At 48.1% G+C, this 21,252-nt stretch overlaps 1 protein-coding gene across 2 annotated transcripts in view; it reads left to right on the top strand.

The window, feature by feature from the left end:
- SKIL (SKI like proto-oncogene) overlaps positions 1–21,252 on the top strand; it is a 76,372-nt gene that overhangs the window by 35,286 nt on the left and 19,834 nt on the right. For both annotated transcript variants that reach the window (XM_082252437.1, XM_082252438.1), the window contains exon 2: positions 707–801. In XM_082252437.1, coding sequence (XP_082108563.1) covers positions 707–801 — 95 coding nt within the window. The remainder of the gene's footprint in view (positions 1–706; positions 802–21,252) is intronic.

Here is a 21,252-nt window from a genome sequence, read left to right on the forward strand (position 1 = left end):
TAAGAGGTGTAAGAAACTCATTGATGGTTACAGGAAGCGATTGATTTCAGTTATTTTTTCCAAGGGGTGTGCTTCCAAATATTAAATTGAGGGTGCCAAAAAGTTTAAGTCCATTTTTAGAGTTTTGCATGGAATGTGTCAGATATGGCTTTTTGTTTCTCCACTTTTTTGGGTCCTACCAATACAAACAAAGAAATAAACATGAGAATGCCTAAATATTTGTAATTGCAACAATTTTCTGTGCGAAGTGGTGCTTTATCTGTCAAAAAATACAGCGGTGCCAATATTTTTGCCCATGACCGTGTGTGTGTATAGATGTATGTATATGTGTGTGTGTGTGTGTATATATATATATATATATATATAAATGTAAATACACATTTTAAAAGACTATACGTTCCCTTTATCGGTTTGTTTTTGCCACCTCCTTTTTAATTTGACGCATTTGTATCTGGGTAAACATATTTTTTTACTCAACCTTTAAGCTTGCCCATTTTTAAATAATCTTCAGCTGCTGAATTCCATAAATGTATTTCTTTGTGACTCAAAGTAAAACCCCTGAATTATGTTTTGTGTCTCAGTCCACACATAACTTGCTGCCGATGCCGCAGATTCAGGCCCTGGGTAGTGTATGGCAACTCTTTGATTTCTTTCTTTCTTTCATTTCTGTAGAGATCATTCAGTTGTTTCATGTGTTTATTTTCAGACAGAACATATACAGGCCCTGGAGTTGCCTGCTTGGTACCCATTAATCAAACAGGAAGATGATGGCACCAGTCGACCACATGTGCTGCATCCCAGGTAAAAAAGAAATAATAAAGCTTAATATAGTAAATGCAAAATGTTTGGTCCCTGTGTTTTTGTTTGAGTGTATTTCATTCATCAAGTTGTAGCTTATGGAAGATTTTTTGTCTCTGCTTGCCTCCCATGTTCCCCTAACTCATTCCTTTTGTCAAGCTAAGAATAGCCCATTGGCTAGACGGGCTGTGGTGACTTTACTCTAGGGAGTCTCAGATCGGCTGCTAGGAAGCCTTGCACAGCTCTAGGCACCATGTCATAGGAGATGCTACCTTTTGAGCTTTGTCTCTTCTGTGAACAAAGAAAGGTTGCTGTAAAGGAAAACCTGGCTCAACAGAAATATGTCAAACTGCCATTTCTGAACTGTTGGAGGCAGAGGTTCCATATGGCAGCCTATCATTATGGCCATCAAGCATAAGATCATCGGTGGTATATTATGTTATCTCATTACAGATTTCTTGTAAATATGAGCTGCAGCTTTAATGTAACCCTTTCTACTCTCCCCGATTATACAGTAAAACCTTGGATTGTGAGCATAATTTTTTCCGGGAAACATGCTTGTAATCCAAAGCACTCTTATATCAAAGTGAATTTCCCCATAAGAAATAATGGAAACTCAGATGATTTGTTCCACAACCATTTATTCAGAAGTCCTTCAGTTTATAGTCCATATAAAAGATTATAGCAATGTGTTGTGTAACCATAAAATGTCCATCCACAAATGGCAGCCTCCACAAGGGGATTGGGAGCAAAATCCAGCAGGAGCTACAGAGTATAAAAGAATAGAGAGGCGCCTCTAAGTGTAGCAATATGAATAAATTTATTGAAGGTTCAACATTTAGTAACTCACATGGCTGATGATTCAAAGAGGCACATCTAAGTATGCAGGCGACTGGGGTAAAGCTGTCCACAATAGACCATCCTCCTCACTACCGGCTCTCACCGCTGTCAGTCTGCAGTCATGACCAGGAAGACTACTCTGCAGTAGAGCAATCTGAAAGCGAAGCTTGAAGCGCTCGTGGAGCGCAGCGTGAACGGGATGACGTCAATGACGGTGCAGAGGATGGTCTATGTGGACAGCTTTACCCCAGTTGCCTGCATACTTAGATGTGACTGTTTTAATCATCAACCATGTGAGTTGCTAAATGTTGAACCTTCATTAAATGTAACCATATCGCTACACTTGGAGGCGCCTCTCTTCTCTTTTATACTCAGTTGTGACATTACACTACTTGTATATCAAGTCAGATTTTTTTTAAAAATGTTGCTTGTCTTGCAAAACGCTCTCAAACCAAGGTTTTTCTGTATTGTGTTAAAGATTTAGGTTCCACATTATAGGCCAGTTCACATCACAATTTCTGCGTTCTGGATGTGTTTCTGCATGTGTGTTTTTAATGCAGTGGACTGCATAAAACAAAAAAAAACACCAGAATGCATTTTTTCCTCTTTTTTTTTTAACACAATTAAAGCGGTAGTAAACTGCACCAAAATGTTTTTTTTCTTTTTCTTTTTTTTATAAAATACTACAAATGAAGCCCTCCAGCGCCTGTCTACCCAAGGTTTTCCTTATGCGTCTGCGTTATCTGCACGTTTGATTGGCCATGATGACGTCACTCCCGTGCATGCGTGCAGGAGTCACTGACTGCGGCACAGAGCTCTGAAAGGACGGCAAGGGTATGCGGTCCCTTCAGGGAGCATGAGATGTCCTCGGCTGCATGCAGTGTAAATATCTCCTAAACCGTGCAGGTTTAGGAAATATTCACTGTATCTACAGGCCAAAAAAGGCTTTACTTCCACTTTAAGGACAGTTGAGGACACGTGTGTTCCAGTGCATTTTTGATGCTTTTAGCCATGTTCCAGATGTGTTCCATAACAGTAAAAAAAGAAGCATGTTGTTGACTGCACTGGAACGGACTGGACAGAGCCATTGGAATGAGTGTTAAACACTGTGCATGCGTTTTTTTTTAAGCAGAATAAATCGTACTGGACTGAATCTAGTTTGAACCAGCCCATTATGTTCTGTTTTGGATGCATCACACCTCCTAGTTCTAAGAGCTTGTCCACACCAGCCTGCATTCCAAAACGCATCTGTTCTGGTGTACATTTGTTATAATGCATCACACTTTACTTTTCTGTTTAATCCAATGACACTTTGTGCAGCATAGTGTGGAGAGTGGTGGTGTGTAAAATTGCAGACATGTATGATGTGAACGCAGGCGGACATGGTGTGGAGGAGTTCTTATTAGGAAAAACAAGGTAGATACCGTCTTCCCCGAAAATAAGACAGTGTCTATATTCATTTTTGCTCCCAAAGATGCGCTAGGTCTTATTTTCAGGGGATGTCTTATTTTTTCATGAAGAAGAATACGGTACACATTTTTTGTTGAACAAAAAGGAAATTTATTATCTGTATACGGCACGGTAGTAGTTGTCATCACAAACCAGCAAATGACATCCTCCTGTCTCATTTGGATTCCCCCCCCCCCTTCTGATCCTCTTGTGTCATTTTGATTGCCCACTCTGATCCTCTTGTGTCGTTTTGATTGCTCCCCTCTGATCCTCCTGTGTCATTTTGATTGCCCCCCTCTGATCCTCCTGTGTCATTTTGATTGCTCCCCTCTGATCCTCCTGTGTCATTTTGATTGCCCTCCTCTGATCCTCCTGTGTCATTTTGATTGCCCCCTCTGATCCTCCTGTGTCATTTTGATTGCTCCCCTCTGATCCTCCTGTGTCATTTTGATTGCCCCCCTCTGATCCTCCTGTGTCATTTTGATTGCCCCCTCTGATCCTCCTGTGTCATTTTGATTGCCCCCTCTGATCCTCCTGTGTCATTTTGATTGCCCCCTCTGATCCTCCTGTGTCATTTTGATTGCTCCCCTCTGATCCTCCTGTGTCATTTTGATTGCCCCCTCTGATCCTCCTGTGTCATTTTGATTGCCCCCTCTGATCCTCCTGTGTCATTTTGATTGCTCCCCTCTGATCCTCCTGTGTCATTTTGATTGCCCCCTCTGATCCTCCTGTGTCATTTTGATTGCCCCCCTCTGATCCTCCTGTGTCATTTTGATTGCCCTCCTCTGATCCTCCTGTGTCATTTTGATTGCCCCCTCTGATCCTCCTGTGTCATTTTGATTGCTCCCCTCTGATCCTCCTGTGTCATTTTGATTGCCCCCCTCTGATCCTCCTGTGTCATTTTGATTGCCCCCTCTGATCCTCCTGTGTCATTTTGATTGCCCCCTCTGATCCTCCTGTGTCATTTTAAGTGATCCCACTCCCCCCACCCCTGTGCCAGTGGACACCTCGACCAGACATCCCCCCCCCTCCACCCCTTTATCAGACATTTCCCCCCTACCTCAGTCCCCCCTGTGTGTCCACACAATGTGCCCGACTCCTGCCCCGTGCGACTCACTGTCTAATTGTGAGTCAGCCAGACTCCGTCAGAGCAGAGCGAGCAACAGGCGGCACTCTGATTAAAAGAGATCTCGCACTTCCCGTCTGCTCCGGCTGTGCTGCAGCCAACAGTGAGCTGCGCGGTGGCGTCCGCCACTACGGTCCAGAGTCCAGACTTACGGTAGCTTCGGTGGGTTTTATTATTGGGGAGACCTTATGTTTGGGGGAGGTCTTATTTTCAGGGGGGTGCCTTATATTTCAGCGAGAGGCAAAACTGCAAGTAGGTCTTATTTTTGGGGGATGTCTTACTTTTGGGGAAATACAGTAACATTTGTGGGTAATTTGGTTGACCGTTATCTGCTAAAAACTGAAAAATCCCTTTTCCATAGACAATTTATTATTTACTAGCATGCTGTTTGTAGACATTCATATTCTGCTTCCATAAGCTCCTGTGTAGGGAAGTCCTGATAAGTTATTTTTTTCCATTTAACTATAGTATGGTTTTATCAGGTTTTATTGAGTCCAAGGCAGCTTACAGTCCAAAAACAAGGAACAAATGCATTTACATTTTTGAGTCCTTTTTTTATTTTCATCAGTACAGCCCATGTCCCCTGACACCCCTATCTTTTACTGTATCATTGCACTCTGCAGGCTACCCACAGCATTGACAGGGAACAGCGACATCTTTGCACTAAATGTTTTTTGTGCTTGTGGGAAGCTGTAGGTAAATGGTATTACCCAGAAGCCCGTTTTCTAGATCAGGACTGACATATTTGCATAATGTGCCTGGGGAGTAGCTTAATAATGTTTGTTCCTATGCTCTTTGTTTCATTTTGGGGGGGGGGGGGGAGGGGGGTCAGCAAGCCTGCAAAATGTTGAACTCGGTAGTTACATTGCACGCATTTTTACAATTGTAAGGTATGTGTCAAATGTCTGAGCTCTGGTAATACATTAATATGTGGGATAACACCTCTCATTTTATAACTGCTGTGCTTGCTATAATTTAATCTCTCCTCTACGCACACATTGTCATATATTTAGATCATGCATTAAAATGCATTAGGGAAAATGAGCAATACCTGTCAAAACTGATAGAGAACTTGCTAGTCCATCAATGTCTCCATCTTGGTCTTCTGCGTGGAATGCCTTATTAAACCTGTACTGAATTGGGAGCATGGCATGTCTCAGAGACTTCACATGTGACTTTTTTTTTTTTTTAAGTGGCATACTTCTAATTCTGTTACATTATACAAGCCCTTCAATTTGAACATAGTAAGAGTCATTTATATATGTAAATAATTGCATTGACACATTTCTAGTTGTCAGGATTAGTATAGCTTACTGATGTGTGAAAATCCGTAGTGTTCAGTCTGCCTGATGGGCTCCAGTATAGCTGCCGTACTATTATTGTACTCCCAGACTGTCCTTGTGTCACAGTGGAGACATTACCTTGGTCCAACTCCAGCCTCAGGGGCCCAGATACAGCTGCACCTCCTGTGATCACTGCAGTCCTGTCAAGTGGATGGGGTTAATAAGATGTGGCTGCTGAGTATTGCACGAGTTAACCTAATGCCTGTTTTCTTCTGCTTGCTGCATGCATCTCGGCACTGAGTTTACAGGCAGGCAGTGCCAAGATATACCAGTGTTTAGACTTCTTGGTGAATTTCTATCATCTATCTCACATGTGTAAAAACAAGGCCTGCTGCGGGTCGAATTCGGCCTGCCAGACCATTTCATGTGGCCCTTGCATCTCTCCTGCAGCTGCACCACCACCCTCATCTTCACCTCCACCTTGTCACAGAAGTTGGCAGCAGAGAAGAGGACATAACTCCTCAAGCAGATCCTGCAGTTCTCCGCAGCACCCCCTTGTCTCAACATTTAGGAGGCTTCGGTAGCTGACTCCAGCCCTCTTCTGGTCGTCCTCCAGACCCTACACTCTCCTCTTCCCAGCTCTGCCCCAGCATCTTTCCATCAGGGGGTGCACTCTGATTTAAGGGATGGGGGGGGGGGGATCTTGACATCCGATGTAAGGCGGAGTGAAGTGCTCTGGACATCTAGCTTTACAGATACAACTGGCCCTTTGAGAACAACCATAATGCTGATGCGTCCTGCAGTGAAATTGAGTTTGACACTCCTGATCCATCTTGTAGCAATGACCTAAAGCAGGCATGTCCAACCTACGGCCCGGGGGCCACATGCGGCCCGGAACCTCAGGCAATGCGGCCCACTGCCCCCTGACAATTTTTTTTTTTGCTGGGGAGGAAGTCAGGTCGGGGGCACGGCCACAGCAGCTGCCAACTAACGGTAGGCAGAGGCTGCCTCAGAGGGGGGAGGCGAGCATGTGCAGTGTTTCTGACTCCTACCACCATGACCACTTTAAATAACTGAAGTGGTCATGGTGGTTAGAGTGTTCCTTTATTATCGCTCAGAATAAGTAAACCTCTGTATACTGATTCCATTTCATTTGATCATCCTCTAGTTGTGTTAAATTAGTGTGGGGGGCGCGGCGGCGCGGGAAGGGCGCAGCAGCATTTTATTACTTATATACCTTAACTATAGTATATATTTTATATGCGGCCCGAGACCTAAAGGTTGGACACCCATGACCTAAAGCATTTCTAAAGGCACATTTTAAACATAACTGTGCTTTAAAATGGTATTGCACCCCCCTCCCCCCCTTAGAAAAGACAGTAGCTCCATGATCGGGATTCTCACATTAACACTGTTTTGATGGGGGGGCATCAAGGGATTTCCATTCCTGCAACTGTGACGGCTGGCTCAGGCTCTCGGGTGCTAGCTAACAGGCTGAGCCAGGTGTCAGTCCAGGCTCCTGGGGGGATCCCCTGGTCAGGATTGTTCCCCCCCCCCCCAGCCTGGACGGGCTCTGTGACTTCAGCCCGCTGTTGGCTTAATGAATGGCACTCCTGTGATGTACAGGAGAAGTACAGCCAAATGAGCTTTGGCTGTACTTGTCCTTTTTAAGTATCAGCCTCTTGCAGCGTATTGTACAGTGTATAGGACAAGGGAGAAGCAGCTCAAGGAGCTTTTTGGATCTGCTATAGCGCAAGGAGCATGCTGACATTAGGTGACCGCAAAGTGACACAGAGATTTACATATCAGTCTGCTTGATTGTGAATCTCCTTCACATTTTAATCACAAGGTCGGGGTGGGCAAGATCTGTGTACATCTCAGGAATGGATGGCTGGAAATAGAAATTCTTTGGCAAGTAAAACCGCTTTCGTGTATGTATTTCATCTGATTGCCTGCAATTCGTCTTTACCAGAGCACTGTGATTATGGCTGACCTTAGGGTGTCCATTGAATAGAAGATGTATTCTTTTCCTATTGCACACCATACTGGAATTGACCGTGTAGTTAAAAGGGTGCTACGACTTTTGACTGCAGAACTATGATGAGCAAGCTTGTTTCAAACTGAAAATCTCTTTTTATCACATGATCACATAGAGAAGAACTGTGCTGGGACCCAGCACAGTGGCTAAGTGGTTAGCACTTAGGCCTAGCAGAACTACGGTCTTTGGTTGCAATCCCAACCTTGGCATTACCTGCCTGGAGTTTGCATTGGTTTCCTCCCACACTCCAAAGACATTCTTGTAGGTTAATTGACTCGTGTCTAAGTAAGCCCTAGTGTGTGTATATATGAATGTGAGTTGGAGACCTTAGATTGTAAGTTCCTTGAGGGCAGGGACAAATATAAACACTGTGTAAGTTGGCAGCACTATATAATACCTGTAATACATAAATTAATAAAATAAATGTGATCCCGTTCCTGATTTAGGCCTCTTTCATACGGAGCGGACCGTATTGCGATCCGCTCCAGCACTTTTTTTTTTACGGACAGGGATGTCATCCGGTCCGTATGTCCACATATCATCCCATTTTTTGCAGATGATATACGGACATAATGCATGTCAATGCGATTGCGGATGTCAGCGGATGACACCGCTGACATCCGATTTTGCGTCCTTTCCGTTTATTAAACGGAAGAAAAAATTGGGTTTTGTTCCGTTCCAAAAAACGGAACAGAGCTGAAAGGACGCAAATAGGATGTCAGCGGATGGTCATCCGCTGACATCCGCAATCGCATTGACATGCATTATGTCCATATTTCATCCGCAAAAAAAAAATGGGATGATTTACGGAAATGCACAACGCCCGTGTGAAAGAGGCCATAGGGTCCCTGCTTAGTCCTTAAATCTTGCGTCTCTAAAGGAGCTTTGCACTTTGAAACAAGCTTTTTGGTGTGTTGATGACCTCTTATCTATCCCCTTTGAATAGTAGGTAATTAATTTTATATCCCCCCCCTCCCCCCCCAAATAGATTTATGAATTATGAAAGCTGAAAAAAATATAATAAAACCCCACCATGAACAGTCTACATTGAATATCCATTTTGATGTTGGTGATAAAACGGCTGGTGGTAGCGATTGATTTCCCCCCCCCCCCCTTTTCTTGTCGTCCATATTCCGTATCTTCCTCTATCCTAAACCTTGTTCTTTCTTCAGTTCACGTCTGCTTTCTCTCCCTCTCTCCCCTCCCTTTGTGTTTCCCTTGGTAAATGATGCGAAAGCTTCTACATCTGACCACCTGAAGTGATACAAACGCTTTGGAAGAAATGTCTTCTTGTACCTATAATGGCTTGAATGAATATTTAAATCTGATTACATGTTTAAAAGGCGTATGAATACTTTCCTCTCCATTCGAACATAACCCAATTATGAATCATGTCTTTTTGGAGATGTCTGGGGAAGAAAATTACTATTTACCTGTATTTAACCAACATGTGGCTGCATGTTTGAAGTGGTATTGTATATTTTAGGGATGGTTGTTTCGGAAACAGGGCTGTCAGATTTCAGACAGCTACGATTGATATTCTATATTCACCTGTCTGCTGTGTGTCTGTGAAAGTGGACGCAAATGGTTTTGCCAATATTTTAAAATCGATTTTTTTTTTTTTTTGATGCTCTCAATATATGCTATATTATATTATAGGTAACTGTGCACCAGGGCATACAATAAAGATACAGAAGATGACAAACTCTAATTAGTAAGGCTGATGTCAGAAGGGCGATTCTGCCACTAGAGACAATTCACCAGAATCTGGAGTACTAAAGAGGCTGACTGTGTGACACAGAGGAATTGCTACCTCCTATAGCCAGATGCAGGGGGATGTTGCTGTGTCGCTGGCCTGAACACTGCTGAATCTTGATCGCTAGTGACAGGAGTGACATCTTGCTGCCTCAGCTACAAAGGGAGCAGTTTCATAGTGACAATCTACAGACTCCTAGGCTGGTCATAGACCGTGCAAATTTTACGCTATTTACACGCAATGATTTTTAAGGGAAATAGTACTGCACTTGCAAAAATATAAGTGTTGACTGCCTGTTATTTTGTCTAGCCCTAACTTAAATATAAATGTAATGTACTGCAGCTTACCAGTCCTTGAATGTGTTGGCTGCATTAGGGCTCTTTCACACGATCCGCCTCCGTAGGCGGATCCGTGCTGCTCAGCGGGGATCGATCCGCGATCCCCGCTGAGCTGGCAGACAACAGCTCCGTCTACGCTTGCAGTGCGGAGAGGGAGGTGTCACAGCCCCCGCTGCTCTCTATGGGGAATCGGATGAGAGCGTACCGCCTGTCCGCTCTCATCCGATCCCCAGGACGGATGGAAAATAGGGTTTCCATCTGTCCGGATTTCAGGGACAGGATCGGATGCGGATGGTAGCGGGTGTCAGCGGACATGTCACCGCTGACATCCGCTGCTCCATAGGGCTGAATGGGGCATCCGATCAGATTCGCCTAAAAAACTGACAGGCGAATCTGAACGGTCCGCCTGTGTGAAAGAGCCCTTAGTTTCCTTTTACAAGGCTTTTTTCTTCCTAAGGCCTCTTTCACACATACAGACCATTCATTTCATCAGTTCAGTCACGTTTTTCTGTTATCAGTTTTTTTTTCAGTCACCATCAGTTTCACATCAGTTTTTTTTCCTTTGTCATCAGTTTTTCATCCGTTGTCATCTGTTTGTCATCCATCAACGGATGGATGAAAATTTGACGGACGGTCCGTATGTGTGAAAGGGGCCTAATGCTGGCGATAGAGCTAATTTCTTTCCTGGATAGAAATTTTCACGAGTCCCCCATCAACACATACAGTGCTGAGAGGAAAATCCCTCCTGCATTGGGAGGGATTGAGAGGGAAATGAGAGATGCTGAGAGGGAAATACCTTTTTGAGGGATCCCCCTGGTAACTCAGAGTCTTTGGAGCACATTTCCCCCACCTGATCCCCTCTCTGAGGCTGTGGGTCCCTCCGGGTACCAACCATCTATCTATGCACTGATGGCGGTCTGGGAGTCCCTTGTGTCACAGGTTGAGGTGGCTTTCGGGCATCGGGCTAGCAAAAAGCCCCCTGCCTTCCCCTGTCTCATCAAATCCTGAATCTGATTTGGCCATCATGGACGTGGGTCACCTTGATGGGTCTGCAACCATGCACCTGGAATCCTCTGATAGTAAGGATCATTCCTCCACATCTGCGACCACGCATGATAAGGCGCTGGTGGGTGCCCTGATTGTATCTGTGCGTAAGTCCTAAAGATGGAGGACGCAGCTGAAGCTGCGATGGAGGTGCAGGTACCCTTTGGCACTCGCAAGCCATCCAAAGCGGCAAAGGTGTTTCCTTTCCCTGCCTATTTTGGCAGAATTGTCGCTAAAGAGTGGGGACAACCAAAGCGTCCCTGTGGGGTTCCTAAGCGCTTTACTACCCCTACCAGGAGCCCCTTCTTAAGAAGTGAACTGTTCTACCGGTGGTGGACCCTCCAGTTTTCAGATTAAACAAGGCAACTATGATTCTGGTTGAAGGATTCGGCTGACCAGAAGGCGGAGGCCGGTATTCACCGTTGCTCTAGTGTCGCAAACTCTGACCAAGTGGGCTAAGCTCTTACACCTGGAGGGAGAACCGCTCCCCCCTGCCTTTGCCGAGCTGGTGGACCAGCTGGTCCAGGGACTGCAGTTTATCTGTGACGCCTCTTTGGATGAGGCTCCCCTGATGGCTCGCCTCTGTTTTGGTGGTGGTCCTTTTGGCGTGTCTTTTGGCTCAAGTGCTGGTCTGCGGATCAGACATCAAAAAAGGCCTTGACTGCTCTTTCTTTCCAAGGAGATTGCCTGTTTGGAGCTACATCCTTAAAGATCTCACAGGGGGGGGGGCGGAGCCAACGGCCGGCATGTGAGGACGTACAGGGGGAGAGCTCCGTCTGTGTGCCTGTGATCCTGCTGTTATCCTGTGCACAAACTTGGCTTCAGTTGCTGCTGGCTGCTCGGGAGGGTTCCCTGGAATCGACGGGGTGACTCCTGTGATGGTGAAGTACGGGAAGGTGCCTCCAGCGGCCCCGGGGGACAGGCTGGCTCGGTTCGCATGGGGAGCTCAAGATGGCGCCGGCCATCGGGCGGGGGAGGCGCCGATGGCGCGGGACGATGCGCACCCTGGCAGGGATGTCTGGGATGATCCAGTGGCTCCTATACCCGCTCCTATGCCTCCTAGGAAGGGAGGGAAGCAGAGGGGGCGATCGCTGGACAGACATGTGGAGTCGGTGAGTGCAGGGCTGCCGGGTTCCCCCCCCTCGGCCCCCGGGGAACCATCCTTGTCCCAGATCATGGAGGCCATACAGTTCTGCAGGTCCTCCCTTACTGAACAAATTGATAGCCTTAAGGTTGAATTCTCCTTTCTCAAACAAGATGTGGCAAAGGTGAGGGACAGGACTCATGCTGCAGAGAGGAGGATTACTGATGTGGAAGCTGTACTGAGACCTATGGAGACAACGGTGCAGGTCTCTAAACAACATATATCTGATCATACATTGAAGCTGGCTGACATGGAGGATCGCATGCGCCGCAATAATCTCAGATTTGTGGGTTTTCCTGAGGGTGCGGAAGCTGGGAAGCCGGAGGACTTTTTGGAGGGATGGTTAAAGGCGAACATGGATTCCGCTACTTTTACCAGACTGTTTGCCATTGAGAGGGCCCATAGGATACCTGCCAGGGCTCCCCCGAGGGGGGCTATCCCTCGCTCTTTGATTGCGAAGCTGCTACACTTCCGGGACAGAGAGAACATTCTGAGGGTGGCACGCAATGGCCCTCCGTTGGAGTATAATGGCTACCGCATTTCCATTTATCCTGACTTTTCGGCGACTACGCAGAAGCAGCGTGCTAGCTATCAGCCGGTGAAGAGGCGCCTTAGGGAGCTCAACTTGGGGTACAGCGTGCTGTACCCGGCTAAGCTGCGGGTGCTGGATGGGGGCAAGACCCATTTCTTCAACAACCCTATGGAGGCGACTGAGTGGCTGGATGCGAGGGGATCCTGAAGGAGTTTTTTGTTTTTTTGGTCTGGAGGCTGATTGGGACTGAAGCTTGTCAACTGGAGTTTGTGCACCTACATGTGGAACTGTTTTTTTTTGCAGGCGGACAGACGGACTCTTTTTGGTTGGTTCGATTTTTGCTGCTCCCCTTCCCCTTTTTTTTTGGGGGGGTTTGTATTGTTGGATTTTTTGGTCGGGGAAAAAGAGAAGGGTTTTTTTTTCCTTTTCCTGGCCATTCCCTTTGCCGCCCCTGGTCTCCCTGTAGTTTTTTTTGCAGGGGGGGAGGGGACCGGCTGTGTTTTTTGTTTTTTTTTCGGAGACTGAGAGACTGCCTATGTTGGGTTACTAGGTCTTTGGGACTGGAGTTGGGGTGTATGGTCCTCTTTTAGGAGAGGGACTCTGCCTGTTTGTACTGTTGGGTGTTACGGGATGAGGCACTTGGCGGGTTGGGGCTGGGTGCAGGGGGGGGGGGTGGGAAGGGAGTTGGGACGGGTTTTTGTTTTGTTTTTGTTTTTTTCATTTCAGGTGACCAGGGAGGCTTTACTGTGGCCAGGACTTGTGGGGGGGCATATGATTACTGTGATGCTGTGTTGGGGGGTTCTCTGGGGCTCGGGGGTGAGGTTCCTGGAGCTTTTGCTTGGCGGTAGGGCCCTGGATGGGGTCAGGGGCGGGAGCCTTCTGCTTGCGGTACATTCAGATGATGGCTGAGCGGCTGAAATTGGTGTCCTGGAATGTCCGGGGCTTGAACTCTAAGTTCAAACGTTCGTTGATTTTTGATTATTTGAAAACGCATAAGCCTCATTTGATTCTGTTGCAGGAGACTCATTTGCAGGGCTCCAGGATCCTCTCCCTAAAAAGGGCACATATTGCTCAGGGGTATCACTCTACTTATTCTTCCTATGCTAGGGGGGTCTCCATTTTAGTTACAAAAGCGTTGCCCATAACGGTGCGCACTGTTAAAACGGATGTGTTTGGGAGATATGTCGTTCTGGTTTTTAAGGTTTGCCTGAGGGTGCTAACTATTGTGAATGTGTATCTGCCTCCTCCATTCTCCCTGGCTCTCCTTGACGAGATATTTCAAGCAGCTATGGAGGTGGCGGAGGGTCTGGTGTTTTTTATGGGGGATTTCAATGCTGTCTCGAATCCTGAACTAGACAGGCTGAGAGCTGTGGCTGGTTCTCCGGCCCCCCTTGCGGGGTGGTTGACCACTTATGGCTTTCGGGATGTGTGGAGATATGCGCACCCGTTGGCTAGAGAGTACTCGTGCTACTCGGAGACGCATAAATCGTTGTCTCGGGTGGACACGGTACTTGCTGAAGAGGCGGGGTTGGGCCTGGTGGACTCGGTGGAATATTTACCTAGAGTTCACTCGGATCATTCCCCCCTGGCCCTCTCTCTTCGGGTGGGTTTTCGGGATGGGGTTCGTCAGTGGAGGATGGAGGCCAGTTGGTTGCAGGAGGAATACATAAAAATAGCCTGTTCCAAAGCCATAGCTGCCTATTGGGGGGAGAATGGGGGGTATGGGGAGGTCCCGCTTCAATGGGAGGCGTTTAAGGCTACTTTGCGGGGGGTTTACATGACTGAATTAAAAAGTTTTAAACGTCAGCTGGCCTCTACGAGGGTGGAGAAGGAGTTGGAAGTTTCCGGGGCGGAAGAGCACTATGTGGATGCTCCAGACCCAGCTGGGTTGCTTAGGTGGAGACAGGCGACTAGGGACTTACAACTGTTCCTGACTGACCAGACGACTAGGACGATGTTGGCCCAGAGGAGGAGGGTATTTGAGTTTGGGGACAAAAATGGGCGATTGTTGGCTTTCCTGGCCCGCTCGGATCGGGTTCCGGTGCATGTGGGGTGTGTTCTGGGGGAACAGGGACGGGAGGTGACGGATCCTGCTGGTATCCTCCGGGAGTTTGCCAACTATTATGAGGACTTGTACAAGTCCTGCTCGATTAGGGAGCAGTCGGAGCTGGATGATTATCTGCAGGGTGTTGAGTTCCCGCAGTTGTCGGAGGAGGACAGGGGCTTTTTGGATAGGGGGTTTTCGGTGGGGGAGATTGAGAAGGCAGTTGCGTCCTTCTCCCCCAGGAAATCCCCCGGCTTGGACGGTCTGCCGTCGGAATGGTATCACACCTTCCGGGATGTCTTGTCTCCCCGTTTGCTGTCTCTGTATAACTCTGCGAGGGAGGGTGGGGTTCTTCCCCCTTCTATGAGGGAAGCGCTGGTGGTCCTTATTCCGAAACCCGGGAAGGATCTCCGGGAATGTGGGGCGTACAGACCAATCTCGCTGATTAATGTAGACACCAAAATTTTGGCGAAGGTCCTGGCTTTAAGGTTACAGACGGTTATCCTGAAATTGGTTAAGGCGGATCAGACGGGGTTTATGCCGGGGCGGTGTGCGCAAATGAATGTGCGGAGACTTTTTGTTAACCTTCAGGCAAAACACGACGTGGTTGGGGAGAGGGTTGTGGCTTCTCTGGATACACAAAAGGCCTTCGACTCCGTCGACTGGCAATATCTTTTTAGGGTGTTGGAGGCGTACGGTTTTGGCCCTATCTTTCGGTCGTGGGTGCGGTTATTGTACACAGAGCCTACGGTGAGGGTTAGGGTGAATGGGCAGATCTCTGAATCTTTCCGGATGCATAGGGGGACCAGGCAGGGGTGCCCTTTGTCGCCCCTGCTGTTCGCCCTGGCTATGGAACCTTTGGCTATGAGGTTGAGGGAGAGTATGGTCTTTCGTGGCTTGCGGGTGGGTCACATGGAAGAGCGCGTTTCTCTATATGCGGACGACATGCTCTTGTATTTGCAGGATCCGGGGCCTTCTTTGAATTATGCCATCCGAGTGATTCAGGAGTTCGGGGAGTTCTCGGGCTTTTGTATCAATTGGACCAAATCTTCCTTGTTTCCCTTGGACGAAGGGGTTGTGGCTCCGGCTGGGTGCCCCATCCCTTTGACCGATTCGTTTAAGTACTTGGGGATTGTGTTTCAGCTCCCGATCTCCAGGTTTCTGGAGAATAATCTTGTTCCGATAGTGAATGCTTTTAGGGATAGAGTGGAGCGGTGGCGGTCGCTCCCCCTCTCGCTGCTGGGCAGAGTTAACATTTTTAAAATGATATTTTTGCCCAAATTTTTGTATGTACTCTCTAATGCCCCGGTCTATGTTCCTAGAGGGGTGTTCCGGAGGATAGATGCTATTCTTACTACTCTGCTTTGGGGTAATAAACCTTCTAGAGTGGCCTTGTCGGTGCTCAAATGCCCGGTGGCGAGAGGGGGACTGGCGGTGCCGGATCTGCGTTCTTATTATTTTGCTTCGCAGTTGGTTTTCCTACATTGGAGATATTTTCCGCAGGTGCCTAACGCAGCGGTTGAGGTGGAGGCGGCCCTGGCCTCCTCCTTTGAATCGCTGATTAATGTCCTATATCGGGGGGGGGGCTCCTGGGCGGGACCTGGGGTCGGTGATGCGTTTGCCGGGGAAAATCTTTCGGCTTTGTGCCGCGCGGATCGGGGACGATTCTTTGGTGACTTCGCCGAATAGCCCTTTGTGGTTTAATCCGGCGCTGAAGGAGTTTGTCCGTATGCAAGATGGGGGTAGTTGGGCTAGATATGGTCTGAAGTACCTACATCAGCTCTTCTATCAGGGTAGGTTGGTGTCCTTCACACAGCTGAGGGAGACCTTTGGGATCCCCGGGACGTGGCGCTTCAGGTACTTACAACTTCAGCACGCGGTGCGGGTGCAGTTTGGGGGGGGGGTTGTGGTTTTGACTAACCCCTCGCTCGAAGCTCTGTTAATGGATCCGGAGCCGATGAAACGGATTTCCAGATACTACGGGGCGCTGTGTCCTGGGGGTTCTGGGGCAGTGGATAGGGCCAGGGCTAGGTGGGTGACCTTTATTCCTGACTTGACCGAGGAGCAGTGGGAGGAGGTATTGGAGAATTATTTGGGCACGGTTATTTCTTCGACCGACAAGATGATACAGCTGAGATATCTACACCAGACCTACTATACTCCGGTTCGTCTGTTCTCTATGCGTAAGAGGGATACTGATTTGTGCCACAAGTGTTCGGGAGATCGAGGCTCCTTTCTGCATATGGTCTGGGACTGCCCTAAGGTGCGACCACTGTGGTCTCAGGTTACGAAATTTATTGCGGATAGCTTTGGTCTCCCGAATATTTGTTCTCCCCTGGTGTGTTTACTGGGGGTCGTGGAGGTGGAGGGTCTAGATATGGCCACCAAGCTGTTTCTCCGCATTCTTTTTTTCTGCGTTAGGAAATTGATCGCCAGGAGTTGGATCTATACTGCGGAGTTGACTCTTGGGATGTGGATACGGGTGGTGAATGCCGACATTGTACTGTACAGGATGACTTATGAGGCTAGGGGGTCACCTAAGAAGTTTAGGAAGGTGTGGTACCGATGGGTGGACTCGGAGGCTACTTTAGTGGAACCGCAGGTTAATGGTTAGGATGGGTCTGGAGCGATATGGGGGGCGGATTGAGGCTTAGATCATTCCCCTGATGTGTGACTGTTGAGTGATTGGTGTGCTCTGCCACGGACCTGGTGGATTGGTATGGGGGGTTTCTCTGGGTTGTCACCTGTGGGGGGTTTGTTCAGATGGCCAGCTCGCCTGCTCCTCCTAAGGGAGTGTGGGTGGGGAGGCCTGGTTCTTGGTTCTGGGCTGAGGGGTGGGGGGTTCCGGGATGTTGTTTTTCTTTAAAAATGCAAAACTTGGGGTCCTACTGGGCGCATGGTTAGTGCGAGCTGATCGGCGGCTGTCTGAGGGGTTTTTGCCTTTTTTACTGTATACCATATGTGTTATGGAACATTTTTTGTTTCTGGATGTTTACCCCTTGGAGGCTGTTGTGCTATGCTGGTTATGTAATGTTTCTGTTGCACTGTGTGCCTAAGTTGGACTTCAATAAAAATCTTTTTCAAAAAAAAAAAAAAGATCTCACAGGGGAGAAGAGTACTTTTCTTCAGCAGGCTACTAAGGGCAAGGAACCTCGTTGCAGATGTGGGCCTTCCTTCTCCGCTCATAAGAAGTAGATGGGCTACTTGTACGATCTCCTTCTGCAAGCGGAGTCTTCCTCTGCTCTAGTGGAAAACCTGGAAAACCCAGTCGCCTGACAAGTTGGAGTAGGGTGAAACGGGTCTAAGCAGGCACATCTAAGAATGCAGGTAACTGGGGTAAAGCTGTCCACATAGACCAGTGGTTCTCAACCTTCCTAATGCCGCGGCCCTTTAAAACAGTTCCTCATGTTGTGGTGACCCCCCCCCCCCCCCAACCAAAAAATTATTTTTCTCCATAACTGTAATTTTGCTACTGTTGTGAATTGTAATGTAAATATATGATATGCAGGATGTATTTTCATTTTTACAAATTGATGCAGGGGCTGCGGGCATGGTGCTTAGAGATGCAGGGGCTGCGGGCATGGTGCTTAGAGATGCAGGGGCTGCGGGCATGGTGCTTAGAGATGCAGGGGGCCGCGGGCATGGTGCAGGAGATGCAGGGGCTGCGGGCATGGTGCAGGGGCATGGTGCAGGGGCTGCGGGGATGGTGCAGGAGATGCAGGGGCTGTGGGCATGGGTGCAGGAGATGCAGGGGCTGCGGACATGGTGCAGGGGTGCAGGGGCATGGTGCGGGGGCTACGGGCATGGTGCAGGAGATGCAGGGGCCGCGGGGATGGTGCAGGAGATGCAGGGGCCGCGGGCGTGATGCAGGAGATGCAGGGGCCGCGGGCATGGTGCAGGAGATGCAGGGCTGTGGGCATGGTACATGCAGAGCTGCAGACATGGTACAGGAGAGGCAGTGCTGCGGGCATGGTACAGGAGATTCTCCCCGCAGCACTGGAGATGCAGGGGCTGCGGAGGGGTCTCACTTTACCGTTTGGTGAGGCGCCTTGGCTTTGCACTTAAAAATGGCGGCGCCAACACGTCACCGTGCATGTGCCATCTGCCCGAGAATAGCCGAGCGTGTACGGACTTTCCCGAGCAGCGCCGGCGCATGTGCACTGTATCTGTCGGGCTGGCCGCAGCCATTTTTTTTTTCAGGTGCTGCGGTGCGTTCCCTGCCTAAGACCATTGGAAACGTGTTTTCTGATGGTCTTATGTGACCCCTGTGAAAGGGTCATTCGATCCCCAGGATGAGAACCGCTAAAATACACCATCCTCCACCGCTGGCTCTCACCGCTGCCAGTCTGCAGTCATGACTGGGAAGACTACCCTGCAGTAGAGCAATCTGAAAGCAAGGCTTCAATCGCTCGTGGAATGCAGCGTGGACGGGATGATGTCGATGGTAGTATGGGGGATGGTCTATGTGGACAGCTTTACCCCGGATGCCTGCATACTTAGATGTGCCTATTTTATTGATCAACCATGTGAGTTGCTAAACATTTTACCTTCATTAAATGTAACCATATTGCTACACTTAAAGGCACCTCTCTTCTCTTTTATAGTCAGTTGTGACATGACGCTTGTATATCAAGACATTGCTTGTTTATCAAGTCAAAATTTATAAAGAAAAAATTTGCTTGTTTTGCAAAACGCTCTCAATTCAAGATGTTACAGTACTTGTATGTGTGGCCTCTTAACCACTTACCGACCACCCGCCACAGTTTTACATCGGACCTTTGACGCTAAATACCGGTTTTATGGCAGCAAATAGTTGCCATAACCCCAATATTTTTGAAAACGACAAACGATCGGCTTTCAGATAAGGGTGGTCTCAGTGGCAGATTCGCCGGACCACCCTTACAGTGTGGTGGAAGAGGTGCCACCCCGCCTCATCCCGGCCGTTTTCCCCGCTTACCGGACCCGCCGGCAGCGGGGAAAACGATCCGGTCCCGGATCCTCAGAGACAGGAAGTCGAGTGAGGGCAAGATGGCCCTCACTTGACTCTATGGTCTTGGAGGACCAAACGTTTAAACCGGTTTAAACCAAACCGGTTTAAAAGGCCGTTTGTTTTTTTTTTTTTTCTTTTTTAGTGTAGATGTGAGGTCTGAGGTCTTTTTGACCCCAGATCTCACAATAAAGAGGTCCTGTCAGGCCTATTTCTATTACAAGGGATGTTTATATTCCTTGTAATAGGAATAGAAAATTATCAACATTTTTTTTTTTTTTAAAAACTGTGTAAAAATAATTAATAAAATAAATAGGAAAAAAAAAATTGAAGCGCCCTGTCCAGTTAGCTCGTGCGCAGAAGTGAACGCATACGGAAGTCATATGTAAACAGTGTTCAAACCACACATGTGAGGTATCGCTGCCATCGTTAGAGCGAGAGCAATAATTTGAGCCCTTTTTTTTTTAAGTACCAAAGTTTGTCGCCATTCCACGAGCGTGTGCAATTTTGAAGCATGATATGTTGGGTATCTATTTACTCTGCGTAACAATATCTTTCACATTATGGAAAAAAAATAGGCTAACTTTACTGTTTTCTTATTTTTTAATTAAAAAAAATGAATTTTTCCCAAAAAATATTGCGCTTCGAAGACCGCTGCGCAAATACGGTGTGATAAAAAATATTGCAACGATCTCCATTTTATTCTCTAGGGCAGGGGTGGGGAACCTTTTTTTTTCCAAGGGCCATTTGGGTATTTTTAAAATCATTTGGGGGCCGTACAAAATTATTAACTTAAAAATGTGCCTGTTATATTTGGTCAAAAATGTAATTAACTCACCCCTAATGTGATGGCTGCAACTGCTTCTCTTTGGTGAGGTGTGTGATGTTAGCTGGTATTGATGATGTTGCTACTTGCAACTCGTTTTCATGGTTTGCGTCGGTCAGTCTGGAGCGCAGTCGACTTTGTGGTGGTAAGTTTTGAAAAGAACTGCTGGCGGGTACTGCTGGTGAGTATAGCTGGCTGGTACTGCTGTGGGTACTGCTGGCTCAGGCTGGTACTGCTGTGGGTACTGCTGGCTCAGGCTTGTACTGTGCTGTAGGTACTGCTGGCTGGTACTGCTGTGGGTACTGCTGGCTCAGGCTGGTACTGTGCTGTGGGTACTGCTGGCTCAGGCTGGTACTACTGGCTAGTACTGCTGTGGGTACTGCTGGCTCAGGCTGGTACTGCTGTGAGTACTGTTGGCTGGAATTGCTGTGGGTACTGCTGGCTCAGGCTGGTACTGCTGGCTGGTACTGTGCTGTAGGTACTGCTGGCTGGTACTGTTGTGGCTTCTGCTGACTCTGGCTGGTACTGCTGTGGGTACTGTTGGCTCTGGCTGGTACTGCTGTGAGTATTGCTGGTACTGCTGGTTCTGGCTGGTACAGCTGTGAGTACCGCTGGCTCTGGCTGGTACTGCCAGCTCTGGGTGGTACTGCCGACTCTGGCTGGTACTGCTTTGAGTACTGCTGGTTCTAGCTGGTACTGCTGTGAGTACTGCTGGCTCTGGCTGGTACAGCTGGCTCTGGCTGGTACTGCTGTGTGTGCTGCTGGTGAGAAATGCTGGCTGGAGGAAGAGGCGATGTTTCCTGTATTGGTCACAGGCGGAGTGCACTTGATATCACTCTGCCTGTGCCTCACTCAGACTGTCAGAACAGAGCCGTAACTATACAGGAAGCATCGGCTCCGTTCTGACAGATCAGCCGAGAGACAGACTGAGCTGCACGGGGGGCCGGACCAAATGACTTCGAGGGCCGTATGCCGCCCCCGGGCCGTAGGTTCCCCACCCCTGCTCTAGGGTCTCTGCTAAAAAATATATATAATGTTTGGGGGTTC

The sequence above is a fragment of the Pelophylax lessonae genome, assembly GCF_965119305.1.
Source record: "Pelophylax lessonae genome assembly, chromosome: 3".
Taxonomy (NCBI): Eukaryota; Metazoa; Chordata; class Amphibia; order Anura; family Ranidae; genus Pelophylax; species Pelophylax lessonae.